The 24,124-nt window shown below is 36.1% G+C and overlaps 1 protein-coding gene across 3 annotated transcripts in view; it reads left to right on the top strand.

Moving 5' to 3' along the window:
• Positions 1 to 21,145, top strand: part of LOC149154205 (serine/threonine-protein kinase PCRK1-like) — a 42,030-nt gene extending 20,885 nt beyond the window's left edge. The window contains exons 3-5 of one of the 3 annotated variants that reach the window (XM_089438896.1): positions 1,487 to 1,609; positions 19,510 to 20,046; positions 20,302 to 21,145. In XM_089438896.1, the coding sequence (XP_089295022.1) occupies positions 1,487 to 1,609; positions 19,510 to 20,046; positions 20,302 to 20,307 (666 nt within the window). In that variant the 3' untranslated portion in view covers positions 20,308 to 21,145. Of the gene's footprint in view, positions 1 to 1,486; positions 1,610 to 19,509 lie in introns of all 3 variants that reach the window. The other 2 variants (XM_089438895.1, XM_089438894.1) reach the window with 2 other exon arrangements.
• Positions 21,146 to 24,124: the final 2,979 nt, after the last annotated feature.

The raw sequence follows: 24,124 nt of genomic DNA, 5'->3' as shown, positions 1-24,124 counted from the left end.
CGTATTAGGGCCGTTTTCGTGTCCAATACGTAAAATACGGGACACGGGACCCTAGGGGACGTGTCCTGTGACTTAGGTTTCCTGTAGGAATTCTTTTACAGTGCAGAATCTGTTTGCACCATGGTTTAAATAACTTTATATTCATAGGGGAAAAGCGAAATGAAACAACTCGACATCATTCGGACTAGAGAGAATAACGTTCAACCTGGGATGTTGATTTAGCTTGTCTTCGTCATGCAGGAAGAAACCTATGGTCAACATCCATGCATTGTGGCATTGGTAGGATGTATACGGCATTATTGAAAGGGAATTAATTCTTCGTTGTCTTCAATAAATTAGAAGATGTCTAAAAGTCACCAACTTTGTTGCAATCCAATGTACTTTGATTCTCAAGCTATCTTGTCTTTTTTCTTTGCATCATCTGCCAAACTTGAGAAATATAAAAATATTTTCCGCTTGCAAGGATAATTTCCTGTCAATTTAAGATCCGGAAATGTCTACTTGGATGACCTGCTTTTAGAGATGGAAGGCCCTTTGGTCCCTAAGTGCACATCTTACTCATATACTATGTATAGATTCAAAGAAATATTAAATTTTGAGTAATACACACACACACAAAGAAATGGTTGAAATCTTGAAGATTTCTTAGAATAATACATTTACGACCAAAAAGTTCAAAGCAGAAACAAGAATGACAAATAATGCATTATGACAATCAGCATGCCTGCCTAGCATAAGAAACACATGTTCTCTCTTCAGTTTTCTATTATTTGTTAAATACAAGTTTGTGTTATATGGGATGTAAAATTAAAGTAGATGGAGGACCTTGGCCCAAAATTTCATGCACAGGACTGGTATTTCTTATTGGTTTCAGTAAGAACATATTGATATTGTAAATATGTTGTACTTTTAAAATCTTATATAACTATCTTATCAGTCTAGAAGAGGAAGAGATAAAAGCAGAGTTTCCAGTGCATTCCATGTGGGATCATTGGTTTCTGATTCTCAGAGAGATTGGTTGTATTGATGGCCATAAACCAAAACCCAGGATCTGTAGGAAGTTTTTTTTTTTTTTAACTAGAATGGTGCTGTCACAGACATCTTGATTTCAGTAATGTAGTTTGTATTTCAAATTAGAAATTTAATTTAACACTGCTTATGTTGTGTTTCAGTACAATATGATTATCATTGATAATAGATTTCCATTAGTTACCTGTCTTAACTATAGATTTTCATAGATTGATTATTTTAGTCTTGTTTACTCTTCTTACTGACATTGGTGTTCAAGAGATTGCTCATTCACACGAAAACATACCTAATTTATTGTGTATGTCTTGCTTGAGGAACAAGTGCGATCTTCACATGAAACCTTAGAATTATTTTATGTGTTCACAGGAATTTGTATTTTCATCTATCTTTTCTTGTATTTTAATTTTTTTAATGGGAATTTCATGAAATAAGTACTGAATGGAGACTTGTCTTGCAGATAATTTTTCGAGATCTTAAAACATCTAATATTCTCTTAGATGAAAACTTCAATCCAAAATTATCAGATTTTGGATTGGCTAGGCAAGGACCAGCAGGAGGTATCAGTCATGTCTCGACAGCGGTATGTATACAAGGATTTTGAATTTGCATATAACAATGTTACCTTAAGATCACATGGTTGCACAGAAGCTGATGTTTCCTCATACAGAAAAATTCATAAACATTCAAAGGTTGAAAGCTTTATGCTGACCTATAATAATACATTCAAAGATTGAAAATTTTATGCACAGCTATGATATTTCTCAACTGAATGAATAGTCCAGTACTCTACAGAATATTTTGGTTGTTTATGACTGGAGTGATATAAATTGGAAATTTTGCTTATATGTTTGTGTATATGTCTCTGTGTTGCAATTCAGAAGTTACTTAAATCTTACTCATGCCTGTCAAGACGAGCATCGACTAAAATAATCCAAATATGAAGGAAAATCCTTATTCTTCAGCATGTTCGTTTGTCAAGCAATTAGTTTAAACTTCAATTCCAAAACATATATAAAAAATTAAACTGAAGTGCATGTTAACAAAATTTTATGAGAATCATCTTCCAAAGAAAACCATGCCATATCTCTAGAATCAAATATGATATCATTTTGGCTAGCAGATTGCTTTGTTGACTTTGAATTTTGTGCCTCTACTGAAGCATTGGGCTTTCTCATTACATCATGGTAATTGTGCGAAGAGGTGCTCTACAGCCCAGTGTGGGGGAGATGTTGTAGCGGCCATAAAATGAAGCGTTAGATGAAATAATAATAATAAAACAGTGTCGGCTCAATTAAAAAAGTAATAAAAAGTAAAAAGTAATAATAATAATAAATTGATTCAATTCAATTTGTTACATTGTAATTTCGTTTTTATAAATAAAATTACAAACTATTTTTTGATGAAAAATATCATAATATGCATATCATATTAACATAAATTTAAATATTAATGATTCATATTATATTTCATAACATGTAATCAATAAACATATAAAAACTTAATAAATTTAATTAGTAAACATATAAATTAAAAATAAGAATATTTCTATATATAGAGATTATTAAGGTTGTGGTATCGAGCTGATTGCTGTAGAGAACAATGTTTTATTGATGATGATTGGATTGAGGTTGGCCTATTACAAATAATTGAAAAAGTAAGTGTCTGAGTCTGAATTTACAAATGAACTTCAAGTTCAAAGTAGGTGTTTGAGTTCGTTTTTGAAAATTGAATTTTGATGAGGGGTTTGAATTAAATTTGTATTTGCAAATTAAATGGAAAGATTTAATTTTGAAATGTTGTACAAAGTGATTTTGCCTGTCTTTCGGCACTGAAATTAAAATTAAAATTTCTAGAGTGATAGTCGAGAACAATGATTTTCTGGTCATATAACATAAATATTCTTTTAAAACTTGATTGGCGAGTGATATAGAAGTTCAGTCACTGTTTGGGACAACATTAGTGCTGTCCATTGTTGGGTTATAGCAGCAAATTTAGATTTGTTTAGTATCTTTAAGTCTTTAAAATGGTTGATCTATCTCATGCTATATTGGAAGGCAATCAATAGAATTACTGGGAAATTTTATATTACATATAAACAAAGAATGCTTGCGTTTTTTCAATACAGGTGCTTAGACAAGATTTTCTTACGAAAGGAGGTATGATGAAGATGCTCAACCTGAATATGATTAAAGAATTTGGGAGTTTGTGATGTTGATCACACTCTCCATAACTATGGATATGTTGCCTGAAATGCAAGACAATGCTAATGTTTTCAAGATTGGGAGGGCTTAAAAAAATTGCAGAGGATGGCATATAAAGTTTAAGTTTTTTCATAAATAGTTTGTTATTTTCATTAAAGATGGAGGAATATGATTCTCTTCAAGCACACATTGATGTTGGAACTCTTAGTGTAATCTGTGCATATTGCCGCAGCTCATGTATCATTATGTACGTGGTTAAGGCTGATCTAGTCAAAATTAATATGTAGGCTCAATAACCCTCTTGGGGTGTGTGCCCTTGTTATGTGGGCCCATAAGCTCTCTTGGGTGGATGCCTCGCTTGAGTAATGTATAAATACGCAACTCAAGCTCACATTTATACCATATCTCTCATCTTGTGATCCTCTTGATCTAATACACAAAGTGTTATAACTTATAAGCCTAAGGGAACTTATATTTTGGTGTTTTCTCTTGGGCACATTTCTCTCTCTAGTGCAATTGTGAGGAGTCTATGTCAGAATTTGGGTGAGATTTGATTCGATCCATTCTCTTGTTAACCCTTATAAATCTCAACTATTGAAAATAATAGAGATTAGCGATCAATTGAAAGCTATTGATAGAAAACTTGAAGAAGGAAACATAATAATAATTACATCAAAAACCTATTGTCTTCATAATAAATTTTTGTTAAAACCTTGAATATAAGTTTTGGAGATGTTGATTTGACATTTGATCAATTCAGGGATAAGGTTTTATAGGAGAATATGTGGAAGAAACAAGTTGGTAGAATTGATATGAATGGAGATTCATAAGTAGCATTAAAAGCACAATTCAAGCAAACATGAAGAAGGCAGCAAGAGTGTTGAAAATAATAGCGAGTAAGCTCTTCTTTGACTTGTGCCTTAGTCAAAGAGATCACAAACAGTCTTTCTTTAGCATGCACAAGTTCCTATAAGTTAGGATGAGTTCATGCAGCAGTTTAACTCATGCGTATAGTTGGAGGCTCAGTGGTTTGTCTCCTAGTGTGAGCTATCTTTGGAAATGAAGTGAGGCTCAGTGGTTTGTCTCCTAGTGTGAGCTATCTTTGGAAATGGACAAGCAAGTGAGCTTCATTTTCTAAATTGAGGCAGGATGAGTTACATGAGTGAGTTAGATTCAATTAACTTAGCAATTACAAGTCCAAGTTCCAAAAATAAACTTACTAGTTTTAGCTTGGTTGAATTGCTTATAAGGAGGACGAAGGCGGATAATTGGATCATTGTATTGTGAGCGCAAGGTTGTGATACAAGACAATAGAGGGAACGAGTTTTGTGTGTGAGCTACCAGAGCTAGGAAAAGCGTGAAAGAGGGGCCTATATGCAGAGTTTTGTCAGAGAAAATCCTTGCTAGTGTGCACTAGGAATTAGGAGTAATTCCTAGAAGATAGGGCTATTGTGCTAGGAAATAAGAAGCTTCTAGCACAAGGAAATATGGGCAGGCCAGCACAAGGATTCAGGAGCCAAGGACAGGGTTGTTGCAAGCAGGTTTCAACTAAGTGTCAGCAGAGAGAACAACCTTGTTCTCTTGTGAAACAATTTGCCTTGTAATTAATTCTATTTGCTCAACTTTGTCAATAAAATTCTATAACCGGCAGAAGGTTTTCCCAGTTGGGTTCCCTAGAAAAATCCTGTGTTATTGTATTGTGTGAGTGTGTTTTTAATTCTGTTCTATTACGCTGCAAAAGAGTAGAGAAATTTTGTGTCTTGGTGTGACAAATTAGTTTCAGATTTGTTCACTACAACCATTGCAGAATTTTCAAGGAAATTCTACATGGAATCAGAGCAAGGAACAAAATAAAGACCGACACAACTTGATTGGCAGTGGGCTCATCCAAGTGCAACATCACAAGGAGAATCTCTCTGAAATAACCACAACCTAAAGGTGCCTAGCGAAGTGGAGAAGAGGATTGGTTTTGGTTCGTTTTTCTTGTGATTGATTAGGCCAAGTTAGTCAGGAGGGGGGTAGTGTGGAAGAGGAGCATTATGGGCAGTTTTTCTGTGCACTATTTGTGGTGCAAACACCTTGCAAAATAGGCCAAGTTTTTCTGTATTGTTACAGGAGGGACTGAGCTCTAGTTTAGGGCTGGTCTGTGGTCTTAAGGAGCTGGAACAACAATATATAAGAGGACAAGTGATAGCACAGAAAGGAGGAATCTGTCAAGAAGGGTTTGTGAAATTTTGTGGCAGCAGATTATGGGCTGACGTGGGTCTAGGATGCCCTAATGAGAGGGCCAGAAACTGTAGGTAATTGCACAGGGCCGTGACCTAGAGAAGCAGAAGAAGTCTGCTGGTTAAGGTATGTTGAATGCTATTCTCAAGTTGATGTTTCGCTAAGTGGATGAGGTCCTATTGGACAGTTGTGTGGGAAACTTAAGTACAGGTTGGAGAGCTGTCAGAAGTTCCCCTATTGTGCCCTAAGTACAACCTGTTGTGAAGGACTACTAGGCTGATAGTGGGCAGGTGTTGGAGAGCTCTTTGGGGAAGCAGGATGGTGTATTGGTGTTTGAGAGTAAATCATTGTGTAGAGGGAGCATCGAACTTCGTTCCATGGAAAGGGAGGATCATGACAGTTCTAGAGGATGATGGGGTGGGAGAATTTGTGAAGTAGGCTACACCACCACCACAAGATTCCCAATAGTTGACCCAACATACTAAGAATGATATCAAGGCAAGGAGATTCTAGAAGGGGTCAAAGATCATATAGTTCCTCATATCCATGAGAAGAAGACAACTTATGAGATGTTCAAAACTATTCTAGATCTATATTAGAGAACTGGTGATACCGTGAAGCTTTCTCTTAAGGAGAAGCTAAGGAGTGTTCAGATGAGCAAGGCTGAGCCCATCGTCACGTATTCGTCAAAGTTCACTTAGGTACGAGATGAGCTAGGTGGTGTGAGTGTGACTGTACCAGAGCATGACTTTGTGAGTTTTGCTCTTCTAGGACTTCACAAGTCTTGGTATGGGTTTCAGGACACTATCAGTGGTAGAGAAAATTTTCCTAGTTGGGAAAGGTTATGGACTGATTGTGTTCGATGAAGACAGAGGATGAGGAGAATTTTGCCCTGGTAGACAAAAGCAACAAGGCCAAGGGCAAGGAGGGCGAAGGAGTGGTTGATTCTAATCAGAAGGGCAAGAAGAAGGATCTAAGCAAGATCAAGTGCTTCCATTGCCACGAGTTTGGACACTATGCCACAAAGTGTCCTACTCGGAAGGAGTCGAGTAAGGGTCATTTAGCTACATTAGTGGAGGTAGATGCATTTTCTGCCTAGTTTGAGAAAAAATTCTCATTGATTGCTTGCATGGCAAGCTCAACAGATAGTAATGTATGGTATATCGATTCAAGAGCATCCTTCCACATGACCGAGAATAAGAAGAGTTTCAACTACTTGAAGGAGAAGGACATTCAGTTTCAGATTGAGCTAGGAGATGATGGCATGTATGCAACTAGTGGAATTGGTACTGCCAGTTTTTAGTGGGAGTCAGGTAATCCTCTTCATCTCAGAGATGTCCTATATGTTCCAAGATTAAAGCAGAATCTTGTTTTGGTAGCTACCCATGAGGACAAGGGTTATGATGTCATCTTTAGTAAAGGTAAGGCTTACCTCCAACACTTAACTTCTAGATGTAAGAAGTAGATAGGTGTAAGGAAGAAGAATCTCTACAAGTTCCAGGTAGAGACAGGTGCAACCTTGATCAACAAGGCAGGGACAACTCAGAGTAGAGAAATGATGGTTGAGGAGAGAAAGACTTAGAGGGAGTCCTTAGAGGAGGAGCATACTAGAGTACCTCAGAAGAAGCTACTCAAGATGGAGCCTTAGCTAGTATTTCAGTTTGAGTCTAAGCTAGTTGGCAATTGGGCTGACTAGCAGGATGATGAGGAGCATAGCATAGGGCGAGTGGAGGCAACCACTCAGTCGGTGATTCCCAGTATAGGGAGAGTTCGAGCTAAGTGGGCAGAGGATTCGTTTGGAGATTAGGAGAGAGTTGGATCTTCCAGAATCACCTTCATCTAGAGGAAGCAACCACATAGGTACACAATGTTGAATGAAGTGATAGACTCGCAAAGCATGGTGGGAAAGAACATGTTTTCAGATCAAGTTCCATAGAAGAAACCAGGGAAGACTTCTAGTTCAGAGGGAGTAGATGCAGAAGTAGAGAACGTGGTAGTGTTGGAGACAAATCTAGGTGGACGAGGTTCTTCAAGAAGCACCTTCCTCGCTAAGAGGGAGTGTTGAAAAAAGTAGCGAGGTCTTCTTTGACTTGTTCTTTAGTCAATGAGACCACAAGCAGTCTTTCTTTAGCATGCACAAGTTCCTATAAGTTAAAACGGGTTCCTATAAGTTAGGATGAGTCTCTAAAAGTTAGGACGAGTTCATGAAGCAGTTCAAGTCATGCGTATAGTTGGAGGCTCAAATGTTTGTCTCCTAGTGCGAGTTATCTTTGGAAAAGGACAAGCAAGTGATTTTTAGTTTCTAAATTGAGGCGGGACGAGTAACATGAGTCAGTTAGACTCAGTTAACTTAACAATCACAAGTCCAAGTTCCAAAAATAAACTTGCTATTTTTAGCTTGGTCGAATTGCTTATAAGGGGGATAAGGCACAAAATTGGATCATTGTTTTGTGAGCACAGGGTTGTGAGATAAGACAATAGAGAGCACGAGTTTTGTGTGTGAGCTAGTAGAGCTAGGAAGAGCGTGAAGGAGAGGCCTATATGCAAAGTTTTGGTAGAGAAAATCCTTGTTGGTGTGCGCTAGGAATTACGAGTAATTCGTAGAATAAATACATTCTATTAGATGGATTATGAAGCATAGCCCGCACTTAGATACTATCTTTCATTATAATATATGCTTTATTGTTGAAAACAAGATCAAAAAGACAATTGCAATGGTTGTGGAATACCAATGTTTGTTTTGATTGGTGGATGGTGAAGAGAAGTTGATGGTTGCATGAGAGAAACTAGAGAAACAAGAAGGTGAGAAACATACTCATTATTCCTTATCCGCCAAGTTTTATTAAGAGAGGAAGACCCTTAGGGAGAGTGAAGATAAAGCAATATAACAAGATGGTGTTTCCTCAGAAAAGCAAAAGATAAACTTTGATTTGTTAATAAGAAAGATATGGGAAAGGTGAATTTGGTGAACAAGCGACGTTCTATGTTAGTGGTGGAAATGCCGACTATTTAGGCAACATTTGCTCTCATTTGCGAAGTGTGTTAATGGCTTAGACAAAAGGATGGTGACATGATTTGTATTTCATGAAATTGCCAGATACAGTTCACATCCAGTCACTGATTGAAGAACTTATTTTTGGAGTAGGATTCAAACTTGATTGTCCAAAGGTTTTGTTTTTTTCATATTTGAAGAAGCAAATTTCATGTAATATGATCATCATGGGAGGGTTTTAGATATGATGGTCATGACTAGTACTTGGGCGTACTGTAGACATATAATAAAATGATGTAATTATGAGTTAATTGATGTAGTGATTTAAAGATTAGATATTCGAGAGTTGAATAACTACTACTCTCTCTTCCACTATGTAAAGAGACATTGCAACCAATGTTGCATGAAGTGGGGACGAAGCGAAGCATCTCGGAAGCGTCTATCAATCTATATATATATGTATATTAATCTTTGATACACGCATATGACTACTAGCACTGTTTATATTCGAAAAAACATCCATAATGCCAAATTAGTTTTAGATTATATCAAAACATGCATATTGTTCACAAATCAAGATAGAAATGGCATCCATAATACATTAATGATTAATTATTCGAGCATCAACCATTTGGAATCTAGATTCCTCTCCTCTTGTATAGCCTTTGCTTGTACTTTGATTCTCTAGGGATATTAGTCAACATTGCCCACTTTTGGTCAAATTGCCTAATCCAAGCCTTAAAATATGGTAGAAAAATCTTAACATGTTTGATCAATGATTTTTGACTTGAGTGAAGGGTACATTTTCTCTAAGGCCATGACAAAGGAGTTCAACAATCAACACCACCAACACTGGGGTACATATATGGCTTGGTGCTCTTGATTAAATGCCAATCACATACCCTCATGCATGATATAATCTAATGAAATGCCACAATCCCATTGATCTTGAAAATTGTTGAGTTTGTTGAATTTTGAATGGGATATGAAATTTTATTTTCTCCATATGAAGTTTGATGAGGTTGGAACCACTCTCAAACATACTAAGTCATTTCATGGTAATGTTAAAAATTTAAGTTAAAGGATGAAAAAGTGACATTCTCCTTTCATCCTTTTACTTTAAGAATTTAACATTACCATTAGGGAGCATCTAGGGAGCACCTTCAAAGTGTTCAGAAAGCATGGTTCCTTACATAGTGATTCCAAAATTCCAAAAAAATATAAAAAAAAATAAGTGCCCCATGGAACCGTGCAAGCAACCGTTGGAACCGCCTGGGAATTGTGTCACAACCGCATTTTGGCCTGTGGAACTGCAAACATAATCGTCATGGTTCCGACAAGTCCAGGAACCGCGATTTTTTGATTGAAGCGTGGTTTTGAAGTTTTGGTTCACGTTTTCGTTCTTGATTTGCCCATGGATCTGCATGGTTTGCAGTTCCGGGTTTTGATCCGTGGCGGGGGTGGGGGATGGATAAGGTTTTCCAACAAGAGAAGTGAGAGGAGATTGTTCTTAACATTGGGTTATTTTCAGTGTTCCGCGGGGACGCGTCCCCCAGGGTCGTGTGCACGCACCCCTTGCACCAGGAACGGGGAGTCTCTTGGGGGTGTGTTTCCCCACGCACCCTTTTTGGGGAGTCTCGGGGAGATGCAAGGGGGTGCGTTTCCCCAGTGTGGGAATCTAGACTCCCCAAAAAGGGTGTGTCTGGGAGTCCCCCTTCAGTGTGGGAGTCTAGACTCCCCAAAAAGGGTGGGGTGTCCCCCTTCAAAAAGGGTGCTTCTGGGCATCCCCCTTTAAATTTGTCTAATAAGACCCAAATTAAAAATTAAAAATTAAAAAATCAAAAATCAAAACAATTAAAAAAATTAAAAAAATTAAAACTGAATAGAACAAAAAAATATTAAATAACTAAAAATCTAAAGCCTAGGTTCAAACTTTGAGTTATATAAATTTAGTGTTCAGACTTTGAAAATATACTAGTATGTTTTTCTTTCAATTTAGATTCTTCAATGATGAATGATGAATTTAATTTGTAAATCAATGTAGATTGTAGAATGATGATTCATTGAATGATGAATGATATGGATCAATGTATTTGAATATTTCATTATTGATTTTTATTTCTTTTATCGAATCTCATGGTATGTATGAATAATTTAATAATGAGACTTGAGTATGTCATATGAATGATGTATATATCAAAATGAATGATGAGGATGGATCAATGATTCAGTTGTCTATTTAATATTTTTATGCTTTCATTATTGAACAATGAACATTGAATATGAACTTGAATATATATATATATATATATATATATATCTCAATGTCTCCTCGTGTCTCCGTGCACCAGAGTCTTGGTGGAACATTGTTTATTTTTCTATATCAACTTCATTACATTTAAGTTGGATGGTATTTTTGGTTTATTGAGATGTGTTAATCTTTAGTTTAACAAGCTCCAACTATGTATTTGTGCCTCCTAGTTCAAAGAATCTTAGAACCACATTCTTGGTTACGACAAAGAAGAAGGTGGATAAAATCCATGGCCCTCATTTGATATCAATGTTGTTTTTGATGGACAAATGGATGCAACATGCCATCCACTCATCGATTTCATGGTGTCTTCTTTGAATGGACCTATCTTCTTGAACGCTGTGAATTGCCTTGGCAAATACAAGGATGCACAATATATGGGTGAGTTGTTCATGAGAGTTATGGAAGATGTAGGTGTTGATTCTTGTGTTTAAATGATGACAAATAGTGCACCTATTTGCAAGGCTGTTGGCATACTTGTGGAAACTAAATATCCACAAATATCTTGGACATCTTGCACTGTTACATTTTTTGAATGTAGCGATTAAATCTATTGCTACGCATGTGATGTGGATGGGAACTCTTATTGATGATGGGTGCCATATATGTAATTTTGGAAAACCATACCAATGCCCTCACAACCTATAAAAAGTACATACACCTATCATACTTGGGTTGCCTCCTCATTCATCATGCTTAAGAGGTTGAGGGAGGTTAAGACCACTCTTGGTGCCATTGTTATTTCAGAATTTTTGTTTCTTTTGGAGGAAGAATCAAATTGCTTCAAAAAACCTCAAGGGTGCAGTGTTAGATGATGACTAGTGGGAGAGGGTAGATATTATTCCTTCATTGCAATTTGCAGATAGGGACGAGCCATCTTAGGAGATGTTTATGAGGGGTGGCATTCCATGATTGAGTCTGTGAAGACCGTTATTATATAGAATGAGTGTCTCGAGTATGGGACATCAATAGATATCTTGTTCACCACCATAGAGGATATTGTTATTACTTGGTGGGATAATAGTTGCATATCTTCGTATTGCTTAGCCCACTTGTTGATTGCAGGTACTATAGGTAATGATTGGCTTAATGGTGGACCTTCACATAGATTCCTTCTCACATGGATAGGGAAATTTCATAGGAGAGGAAGGAAGCATTTAGAAGATATTTGGATAGAACATCCCTTGAAGAAGAGAGCATTTAGAAGATAGTAATGATAGAACATCCCTTGATGAGATGGAGGAGGGCTTCATAGAGTTTTCATCTGGAACTAGGAGATTTGGAGGCTATGGTGTGTTGGGAGATAAGGGGTTTATGAAGCCCTATGCTTGGTGGGAAACTCATGGGGTAACATGTTCTATTCTATAGTGGTTAGCTATGATTCTCCTCTCTCAGGTTACTTTATCCTCTTGTTGTGAGAAGGATTGGAGCACATATGGGAATTTGTACAATTGGAAGAATAATAGGCTTGAGCAATCTAGGGCAGAGACAATGGTGTATGTGCACTCCAACTTTCATCTTATTTACAGTCAAGGGAGGTCCTATTTTATAACAATTAGCTATGAATCTACTCTCTCAGGTTACTTTATCCACTTGTTGTGAGAAGGATTGGAGCAAATATGGGAATGTGCACAATTTGAAGAATAATAGGTTTGAGCAATCTACGTCAGATACAATGGTGTATGTGCACTCAACCTTTGTCTTATTTATAGGCAAAGACAAAGACGTGGGATGTGTTTCTTAATGATATGGTTTTGGACAACAATGATGAGTTGGCATTGGCCAACTTGGATCTTAATGAACTGGTGCTAGAGCTGATCACTTTTAATGATGGCGATCTCTTGAGAGGTCATCCTCCACACTTGCATATGTAAATCTTGATTGGATATAGAAGAGGAGGATGGGGGAGAGAGCAATGACAGTGGTGGTTGTTTTGATGGCTTTGACATGGAGGACTGCTAACAATCATGAGGTATGAGATTCTTCCATCTATGGTACTAGTATCTACACTCTTTTGTTTCCATTGGCATTCCACTTATAGTGTCAATGAGGGTCAATGTGTCCCATGTTATATACTCATATTTCTGTGTCCTTTATGTCCCGTTTGCTCATGTTGTGTGACTTTGGTTCAATATAGTTTATCAAATCATCAAAAAGATACAAGCAAAGAAAAAATATGATGGAAATCATACCAACGATTTTGAAAGTCATAGGATGATTCTAAATAGAAGCTTGTTATTGAGAGGATCAGAATGGATAAATTATAATAATCTCATCAGATCTGGAAATGCATGCCAAAAATAATAAATGGAAGTTCATGATGCATCAACATATTGGAAAATACAAGGATATCTTGATGAGCAAAAACGAAATGCTACAAGTAGAAGGAATATAGACACCGGAATTCTCTTAACGACTATTGTTTTTATTTTTGATGGCTGAAGTTAAATGAAGATTGTCAGAAATGGATGTTTGTCTGAAGTTAGAGAAAATCAGTGGCACATAGAATATTTATTTCCCAATGGTTACAGTGAAGGAAATTCAGTAGTTGATTGAAGACAATTAATGAACCTGGGATTCAGTTGGAGGAAGAAGGATCCTGGGTAACAAATTAAGGAACATTTTGTGATTAAAAATGTTATTTCATTATTGAGTATTTAGCTATTGACTTGAAACTGGTGGACCTTAAGAAAATCTGCAGGGAAGACATACAAGTTTGACAAGATCTCATATGCTATTCCTACTCGAGATTTATTTATTTATTTATGATTAATTTTTTTTTTCGTTTTTGAGAAATATGTTTTATAGAGTCTCTTTGCCTAAGCTGCTGTGCTTTTGGTGCGGAAATTTCTTAAAATTCAAAGTTTCATGCAAAACAGAAAATTTACCTTCAAATCTTTGCCCAGTGAATTTTCAGCCTTAGGTCTGTTGTAAAACAAGGTATGAAACAATAGCAGAAATAGTACAATGTTTCATTTACAAACAGCCCAAACTTCCTGGCAATTCAAGGAGAATAACCAAATATGAAACCAGATCACCCAATTGCCAGATCTGAAATACTCTTTTACGGTAGTGATAACAACAGTACAACAGTGCAACAACAATATGACTGTAGTAAAATCAGCCGCTTAGCAATTGTCCTTTTATTTATGTCAAATCAGCAAGAAATATATGGCTGTAAATAACAATGCATAAAGAACCTATACAGCTGAAAATCAAATATGGATATTGCACAAGTTTGGGACATCTGGAAACTTCATTAATATGTTAGAGATGAAGTACTTGTACATCCCATGGCCTTCTCTCAAGGATAGTACATTACTACATATCCTCCCAGCTCAATAAATCCTCTAGGGAAAATCAACAAAACCCTAGCAACCAAGAAGACCCAATATGAAAGAATCGCTTCAACAGATCCTTCAAGGTAAAACATCCTCGACTCTTCTTCTTCACAATGCCACCCTAGGGTTTTATCACAAAAAGTTAATCTCCAATTTGCAAGGGATAAACTCCAACCCTAGACCTACAAGATGCTCCAAGAAGACCAGGAAACCTTAGTGATTTGAGAGAGAGAGAGAGAGAGGTGCTAGTCTGCACTCTTCTCTAGGTCACATCTAATCACAAGAATGAATACTAGTGAGTGAATGAACATATATGAATAGAAAGATTCCCTCTTTACTCTATTTAAATGAGGTGTAAGGAAGGCCAACGATAAAATGTGGGCCTTGGCCCTTGACACTTACAAGCATCTTACTATGAGTAATTGTAGGCCAACACAAGTGAGACTCTAAAGTACATGTACCATCCTCCAAGGTGATGTTATTCGCAATAATGGTCCCAAGGTGATGCAGCTATGCGAGGCAAGTCCACATCCATCTATCACAAGTCTCCACAGACTCCGTAAATCCTCTTAAGCAATGTACTCCACTGGGTTAGTTGCCTTTGCAAGAATATTGTGAAATCCCTAGGCATCCTTGAGCCATCTCCGATCCTTTGAACAAGAATCCAAGTTGCCACATGCCAACTAGGGATTGATGCCCTCCAAGCTGCGCAAAGCTCCTTTCCCCTTGTAAGGTGCTCTCCAAGCGAGTGGATCCTTCATGGGGCCTCAATGAGGGGTGTCCAACAATTTTTCTATAGAACTACCACACATAAGGGAAGAACACTAAGTTAGTGACCATCTCAGGTCAAGCATCCATTCATCAAGCGATCTTAACTGTGCAAATCCATCAAGGACTATCACTCGTGTGCTAATCCATCTTGGACCTTCTAGAGATTGCACACACACAGTACCCCATATCTCGTGAAGTACCCCAAGCATGATGCAAACACTTTTGTAGTAACCTTGAAAGTTAACAATGAGGGGTGTATCTTTGTTGTCAAAGTCACCTAGGACTTGGTCTCATCTGCACGCACTTGGGTAGTTTTTGAACCTAGGTCTCTGCATTAATACAAGCTTGATCACCTTACTGCTTGCCATCAGACCACAGTACTGTGTGCTACTCTAGTAAGTATTTGCATGCATCACCTTGATATTTTTTCTTTTTATATCTTCGGACAATGCTCAAAAGTTGAAGGAATTGATTCCTTTTCACCTAACCCAAGAATTCGATAGGCTTGACAAGTTTGGTACTCCCATTAGATTTTCAAGGAAAAAGCTTATAGATGCATATCACATTGCACCTAGTGCGGCTAAGAGAATTTCCCTAGACATGGATATCTCAGATGGTGGCCTTGCTTTTCATCGTCAATGGCATGGCTGATTCGTTAAGTTTTTAAATATCTGCTGTTGAAAAGAAAGGGGCAAATGACATTGGAAATTACTCATGAATGAGCAAATTCTAGCTACTCATTTCCCATCTGTATTATTGGCATTTCTTGTTCTAAGAAGGAAGATAATTGGAGGGAGTTAATGGATTTTGGATCACCATAAAGGCTTTGTAACTGTTATCTCAATGTCAATATTTGATTCATAGCCTCAGTGAGTTAGAATTTAGTGAAACTGGCTTAAGTTAGGAAATGAGAGTGAAAGTAGAATACACAAACTACTTTACAACTAAGAATTGGGTTCTTTGAATAAGTTTTCATGCCTTTGGATGGGTTAATCCACCAGCCACATTTGATGAAATTGACAAGTGATGTATTAAAAGCCATTTCTAGCTAATTTTGAACAAGTCATCAAGGAAATTTCATTGATCGACAAGGCTTGGTATGATTATCTACCTTATCTCAAAGAGGCATTAACAACTACAAAAGTTTGAGCATTGGCCGTGAATTCATTCATTCTTTGTTTTGCAAAAGTTTCTGAACTTTCGTTAATCATAATACTAATTTACAATGCAAGATTTGCAGTGGATTATAAAAGAGTAGTGTCACTTTTGCTTTGGCTTTTATGCAATACTTAGAGGTTATAAATGATATGGCAGTTAAGACTTTTATAGGAAATCCTCTTCCATTTCTCTTGATTGACATGGGTTTGTATAATTCGATTTAGATAATTGTTCTGTTTAGATTGATAAAGAGGGAAATAATCTCCAGACACAGTTTGAAGCGAATAATAGGTTATAGTTCAGCTCTATTGTTTGTATACCACTATGTTGAGTACTAACCAGGCTTGCCTAATTATTTCAAATGGAGACTGATGTATGAATAGTGGGTCTAGATGCACTCTTAAAGAAGCAAGGTAACTTGTATTTCAAAGCAAAAGCATAGCACTTTAGGTTAAAGAACTATATAATTTTGTTCAGGCTTTGAAGTGATGGAAACTCGGTTTCTCAGAAAGACATAATTGCTGATATTGACTACTGCTATGCTCCATCACTACAATGCTTCACATATACTAGAAGATCAGTGTCATATTCAAAAACTTTAAAGTGATCCTCATAGTTGTAACACTTTAGTTATTGTTGAAATTTCAATTAATGTTCATATTTGTAGCAATTTCATATTCTTGATCTAGTTTATGAAAACACACTAGCAATTTTTTAATTTGGCCCTTTAGGTGTTTTTACTATGAATTGGGAGAATCACAATTTCCAGACGCTTCAGAGATGAACTTCATCCTTTTTGGTAGTTCTGCAGTTGCCCACTCAATTTAAAATTTTAATGAGACCATAGACTTCTATAATTGTGTAGTGATTATAAGCTGCTGTGCAATGGTGCAATAGTGGAGATTAACAATTAAGAGAGGCACAATTTTATCTTTGACAGTGTATGGCTTGGCACTTAATAGCATTGGTGAACTCTTGGGAGCTGCATTCATCTTTGTATGGTGCACATTTTCAAGCCCTCAAGATATTGCAGCTATTTTAGAAATTTATTTATGGAAGCAGAATATTTTATAGGTGGAAAAGAAATGAGAGCTTGTACGCCTTGTAGCCTGTCCAAGTCTAGTGATAAAAAGTCGGCAGATATATTCCATCTTTGCTGGCACAAAGACCTTTAAAGTTTATTTCATTGTTTTGTTTGAGCACCTCAGCATTGACAAAGGTATCACCATTGTAGAGTTACAGTAGCGTATTGCTTTGGCAAAATGGTCATTTTCATTCTTTGTGATAAATTACAACTACAATATGTGAAACACATAGGTTTTTTCAACATCAATTGATTTACCATTAATTTGCTGCCTTCTGACAGACCCTCATGGTTTGAGTGACAGAGGTTGATAAGTGGGCAGTTTACACATATAACCTGCTTATATCATGTCTCTAAGCATGACTTCAAATTCTTTAGGGACATCTGATAAAATTGGAACTTAGATCGATATTGCAAGTGACACTATTGTTATAACTTGAAAAATAAGAACATATTGGCTCTTGGTGATGTCTGAGATTTCATCTCTTCACACAATCTAATTTGCCACTACACATTTGCATCCAACAATGCATAATGCTCTGGCTTATGAACTTATATAGCAGTTGTTACATGTACATAGAACTTGCTTCATGAATCTTGGCAGATGTTGCAAATGAAAAACTTTGATCTGAAGCCAATCATTATAAAAAGTAAAAAGCTGGCTGGAGAACTTGCTTTATGAATCTTGGCAGATGTTGCATCTGAACAGCTTTGATCTGAACCCAATCATTATAAAAATAAATAAGCTGGCTGGACTGTAATTATCAGGTCAGGGGAAAGTCTGGTTATTAGAGGCTTATATTCAAATGTCAGAAAAGCTGATTAGTTAAAGCCTAAAAAGCCACGACTCATGAACTATCCCTTTTGGACATGTACATGACATAGTTCAATACTGGCACTCTCCTGTTTAGCGACATAATTTGTAAAGAGAAGGTGGTGAGGAACAGTTTGAAACAGATCTGGTGGTGAAATAAGGACAACCAACTTATGGCACAGCTAATGGCAAGCGATTGTTTTAGTAGGTAAAGCGTGGATGATCTATTAACATCTTTTGTAAGTATAAGTGAAGATTGTTGGTCAATGATAATGAGAATTTAAAGTGAAACACTCAGAATGCATTTGGTCAAGAAACTTGGAGGAAGACAAGAGTTCTTTATGGGTATTGAAGGAAATTTTTTGACTTGTATATGTCCAGCACCTCTGTTGAATCATCATTGAGGAAGTGGGGGGAATATTCTGTGTAGGGGTTGCTGTAGTCTTTTGCAGTTCATCCCAGACCTTTTTAGTTTTCTCTTCAATCACAGCAGGCCATTCTCGTGAAGTCCATATTCCAGCTTGAACTATGTAGATTTTGATTGTGTTTCAGCCTTTAAGCCAATTTCTTAGTTGAGTAGCGGGCCTGCTTGAAATAGGAGAGCTTTAAATGCTCTTTAAATTCTAGCCAAAGTGGATTTGCTAAACCTCCTTGCATAGTTAGGAAGGGGATCTTATGTTACAGCTATTTGTCTCCTTGATGTTTAGAATTGGAGGTTTCAGTAATTGATGAAGTTAAAAAGAAGTGATTATTTTGTAGATCAATGTCCAATACATATGGCACTTGGTTTTGGAAAGCATCCGTGCACATTTGTCTGCTTGAGAATGCTGTACAAAAGCCTGCTGCTTGAAGTGTGGAAACAACAGTATGCGACACCTGTAGTTGGACTGTTGCTCACCTTTCTTGTTCTCTATGTTTCCACACCTTCAACTTCTGATTGGATTATATGGAGAATAACGGTTAGGGTATTGAATTAGCATTAAGATTTACTATCTGAGCATTTTCTATAGTTTTTAATTTAGCAGTATAGACTCTAGAGAGTACTTGGGAATATCTCATCTGTAGAATGTGATCCAGCTCTATCTATTAATAGTCTCACTGAAATATTTTGTTCTGAGCATTTTCCATAGTTTTAATTTGGCAGTATAGAGAGTACACGGGGAATATCTCATCTGTAGCATGTGATCCAGCTCTATGAAGGCTCTCACTGAAAGACTTGTTTGTGCCAAGGTGTTGTCCCGTAAATTCATCATTTTAGTTAGTATTCTTATATGTTAGGTTTGTAAGATTTTTCTCATGTTCTGTCTGAACTGCCTTTCGCAATATTTCTGCAGTTATACCTAGTTACCAGTATGATACCATTGGTGTGACTCAATTCTATCTTGAAAAATGAAATTGCTTTGCAAAGATTTCAGTCAGTTTGACTTGTTTATAATGCTCCCACAAATTTTTTTTTTACAGCATTCAGGGAGGAGTGCATGCTGTATGCAAGCATATTTTATAATTAAAGAGGTCTACATAAAACATTCCAAGGGAAGAGTTTGGAGGCTAATACGTCCAAATTTGTTGGCTGTTTTATCAGGTTGTAGGCACTGTGGGATATGCAGCTCCAGAATATATTCAAACTGGCCATCTCACATCCAAGAGTGACGTTTGGAGCTTTGGAGTAGTGTTGTATGAACTACTTACAGGAAGGAGATCCATGGATAGAAACCGGCCAAAAAATGAACAAAAGCTTTTGGAATGGGTGAAGCCATATATATCAGATGCAAGAAAATTCCGTCTAATAATGGACCCCAGACTTGATGGTCAATACTCTCTCAAATTAGCACACAAAGTTGCGTCTCTGGCCAATAGTTGTTTAGTAAAGCATCCAAGATCTCGTCCTAAGATGAGTGAAGTGGTTGAGATATTGAAACAGATAGTAGAAGCTGCAGAAGCAGAAAGTCCTCAACCACCAATTGTTTGTGAAAATGTTGACAGCAGTACTGAGATTTTAACTGAGCCTGCAAAAGACACTGTCAATTCAAAGCGGCGAATGCTACTCCTGAGAGACATGATGAACCTTAGAAGTAGAGACAATGGCCGTCCTGCTTGGAGAGCATGGACTCCAAAGATGGTGAGAACATGGTAAATGAATTTCAACCAGCAGTGACTGCCAAACACAAAATTTTTAGTTACAATAATGAATCATAAAGTACTCCCATTCAGAACTGGGCAATCCCTTTTGTGTTTATAGGTCAGATGTATAAATTTGCTTTTCTTGATATTTATTTCTCCAGAATTATTGATGTAAGCACATAGGATGGATTGTGTATTGTTTTTAATTTAGATTAAATCGTAAGAGTAACAACCATCTGTTTTGATTTATCAGAGATAATTGAAATTAGAAATTCTCAGTTCATCATAATTAGAAGCAGCGTACAATCCTCGAGTAGACTGCTTTTGTGGATTACACTCTCATATGGATGAGCTTGTGTACGGGTATTCAAACCAACGTACGTGATTTCTGCAGAGAATGGTTGTGATTCCTTCAAGATTCCTACCGCACATTTGAACGGTTATTACCATAAGACTAATCAATTAAGGCAGTAAATTTGGCATGTGAGTTTTCAGTTAAAAGCTTTACACAGGTGTTTCAGTTCAGACTCTTTCCAAATGTCCTGTTCATTACGGTTATTGCGTTCAACAGTATTTCTTCTGGAAACGAAAAAAGGGTGTCACTCTTAGTAAATGTGATACCACTTAACATAAAGTTAGGAGCAATAACAGTAATAAAGGAAGACAGCAAGGACGGAAGCTCTCTGAAAGAATTTGAATATATTGTCCGCACAACCATGGAAATCCTACTGTTATTTTGTACTGCAAGGGTAGCATTATGTTTAACTAGAAATGACCCTGCTGTTGTGCTGATAATTTTTACATCATTCTCATTGTTAAGGTTTTTGAAGCTTTGTTAAGAAGTCTTTGTGGGGGTGATTAATGAAAGGCATTGCTAGTGTATCTGTGCATGTGTGAATGACTAGTGAATCAACGTCCTTATGATTAAACTGGGAATCTACTTCTTTACCGCCCATTGCACTGCAGAGTGTACCTATTCATCACACAATTTTGTAGTAAAGATTTGCGCTGAAGAAATGTTTTCAAAGCAATGAAGCACACTTGCAGCAAAATACACTTGTTTCATGCCATTAAATATATCTGCAGACTTAGATTTATTGTCTTGTTTGAAAGTAATTCCAATAGTTATGGTATCAGGAATTGGTCCAGTTTTTTCATAGATTATGTTATCATTTCATGTTAGGCACAGTAACTGTGACTTGATGCATCAGCTAAAATAGAGCCCTTATATTTAGAAGTCTGTTTTGAGTATACAAAGCTATGGATGTGTTTGCAATAATAATTTTTTTCGTTAAAGCATCAAATGCCACATCATTCCCTACATATTAGTGATCTCAAAATTCCGTCTTTTCTTATCCCCAAAATGCTGTGGAAGTGGAAACTTTTAAGATCAGTTAAGAAATGCCCTTGAAGTTTTCAGGGATGCTTCAGAATTTGTGGACTTTCAAAATTCTCAGGACACCGAATCTCTTGAACTCTTTCAATTTTTTTTTTTTTGATTGAGGGATTCTTTCCTTCTGATATTCTTTCTTTATTATATAAAAAGTACAACCTTTTAAAATCAGTTAAGAAAAATCTTCGAATGTTTTTATTGAAAATTTCACAACAAATTTTCCTTTAATGTGATAGAATTTTTTTATTGGGCATGTTCCAAAATATAAAGAAGTGCCATCGCATAAGGGCTAAACTTTTTAACCGAGGGCATCGTTCTATACTATTTCAACTTTGATTTTTAACAAATTTTTATCTTTTTTTCTATTAGAAGTTAAAAAATAATCACACTTCATTTTCTTTGTAGACAGACTCTCGTAAGGAAAAAGTTAAAAAAAAAATTCCATTATCTATCATGTTTTCTGAAAGTATTATGATATATTTAATGAAGTAGTTCAAATTTTGACAGAAATTGATTTACGCTTCTCTACTAGATATAGAGGAGGAAAAGTCTTTATCATTTGTGAAAATACTCCTGATAAGGGTTTTATTACTTGGAAAGATAGTCTTGATTTTTCATGTTGAATATCCAGTTACTCCAGTTGTGTTAGGTACATAGGATAATGCCTTGGTTCAATGGTCAAATTTGACATAATCAACAGCAAATTTCAATTAATAGGACCATGTAATATTTCAAAACAAAGTATGTAGTGAATGTGTTCATTTTTTTGTGAGCAATGATAGACATTCATTAACCATGTAATCTTTGAAATATATATATAAATATATAGAATGAAACAAAATAATATACAAGAAAGGGAGGATAATCCTAATATAATATATATATATATTTATATATATATATATAAAGGGAGGATAATTATATATTATAACAGGAAATAGACACTAAATTTCAAAGTAGGTGCAGACTAGTTGTTTTTCTATTGTTTCAATTTTAATGGATATTCATAAAATATGACCAAGAAAAAGAAAATGACTAGTTCATTATCTTGATATTTCTTCTAAAATGTTAGGGTTTTTTTAAGTGAACTTTGAGACACTCGTCATTAGGAAAGCAAATATGCCTGATTAATTGTTTTTGCATTATTTCAGTTTTGGTGGATATAAGACCAGTTCATTACCTTGATATCACATTAATGCTAGGGGTTTTGAATGAGAACATTAAGATACTCATTATTGGAAAAGCAAATATGTTTGATTCACTTATAAGTGGAATCTTATTGGGCTAGGACACATTTTTCACCACTCGGGGATCACCTTTCATGTTGATATTCTTGTTAAAGTCCTTTAGGATTGGATTTTATGCAATCTTAAGAGCTTCAATATTGGGTCATTTGAGACATTTTCTCTTGTAGGTAGGATCACCATCAAAAACAAAATCATTATTGCATGTTTTCTATTAATTTCCTATGTTATGTTGCCATGTATTAACAACTAAAATTATTATTTAGACATTAAATGCTTTGGGGAAGCATATAGGAACAATGTCAACCATTGGTTTAATGGGTCATGTGCACTTTGATATGAGTAAGGTTTGTTTGTTATTCATGATATTTATGCTTGGTGACGAGGGTTAGTCAATAAATGGGTTGCTCAATTGTTGAGTGGTTATATGCCATGGAAAATTCTTGTGTTGATTCAAGCGTGCTATGCATGTTAATCTTTTGCTCATTTATTTTTTCTAAAATAGTTGGTACCACTAATGCTTTAATGTTACTCGGTTCATATATTCGTGAAAGGATATGTTGAGTTTTTTATTTTATTTTTTTTCATGAAATATTTCTATTCTATATTTTTTATATTTTTTCATGAGAAATATCTTTCTATTCTATATGCATTTTTATGTCAAGGGATTGCATAGACAACAAGACATGAAGCCATTACAAGAAATACTCATTATGAGCTCGACATGCCACACGTAGGAATTGAATTTGAGTGAAGACGATAACAACTTTTCTCCTACCCACTCGAGTAAAATCCAATTGACATGATGCAATGAGCTTGGCAATTGGTCTCCAAACAATTGCATTGGGACTATTAGATTATCGTAAAAGTTGGAGTTGTCTTTAGTGCGAGTTTTTGAAAGCTTTTCCGGTGGGTTCTTCCGATCAAATTTCTCTAAAATCCGGCAGCAATTTATTGAAATCACAAGTTTGATGGGTAATTCCTGCACAATCAAAGTCTCCCAAGGGTTTTTTAGTGTGCTGAATCCAAATATGCAGTTAAAAAATGAGTTTAAATAACACAAATCAAGATTTCACCTCAAATTTTTCCGCCGTATTTTGACTTCGGAAAGTCCAAAACATCGCATTAAAGACAACTCCTTGGTAATACACACACACACTTTTTCCATGGAAAGAAGACATTAACATCACCACTTTTGCGTAAAAATGTTTGGAAAAAAATCTTCATACATGGCGTGATTTGCGGGATGGTATTGTAGGTCAGTGGTTATCTTGAAAAGCTTTGCTATGAACCAAATAACGCATTGAGCATCAATTAATCTTGATTTTATTAATGCCACACGTAGAACAAGTGAATGAATGAATAATAAGCCTCTTCAAGGGGGTTGCATTTAATTACAAGATATGCAAATGCATTATATGAGATGGCTATTCAAATGG

This window comes from Pinus tabuliformis, chromosome 9, assembly GCF_031772625.1.
Source record: "Pinus tabuliformis cultivar Carrire ecotype Pingquan chromosome 9, CPIR1, whole genome shotgun sequence".
In the NCBI taxonomy this organism is placed as follows: Eukaryota; Viridiplantae; Streptophyta; class Pinopsida; order Pinales; family Pinaceae; genus Pinus; species Pinus tabuliformis.
The sequence above is the reverse complement of the archived record's forward strand: the minus strand, read 5'-3'. Positions and strand labels throughout refer to the sequence as shown.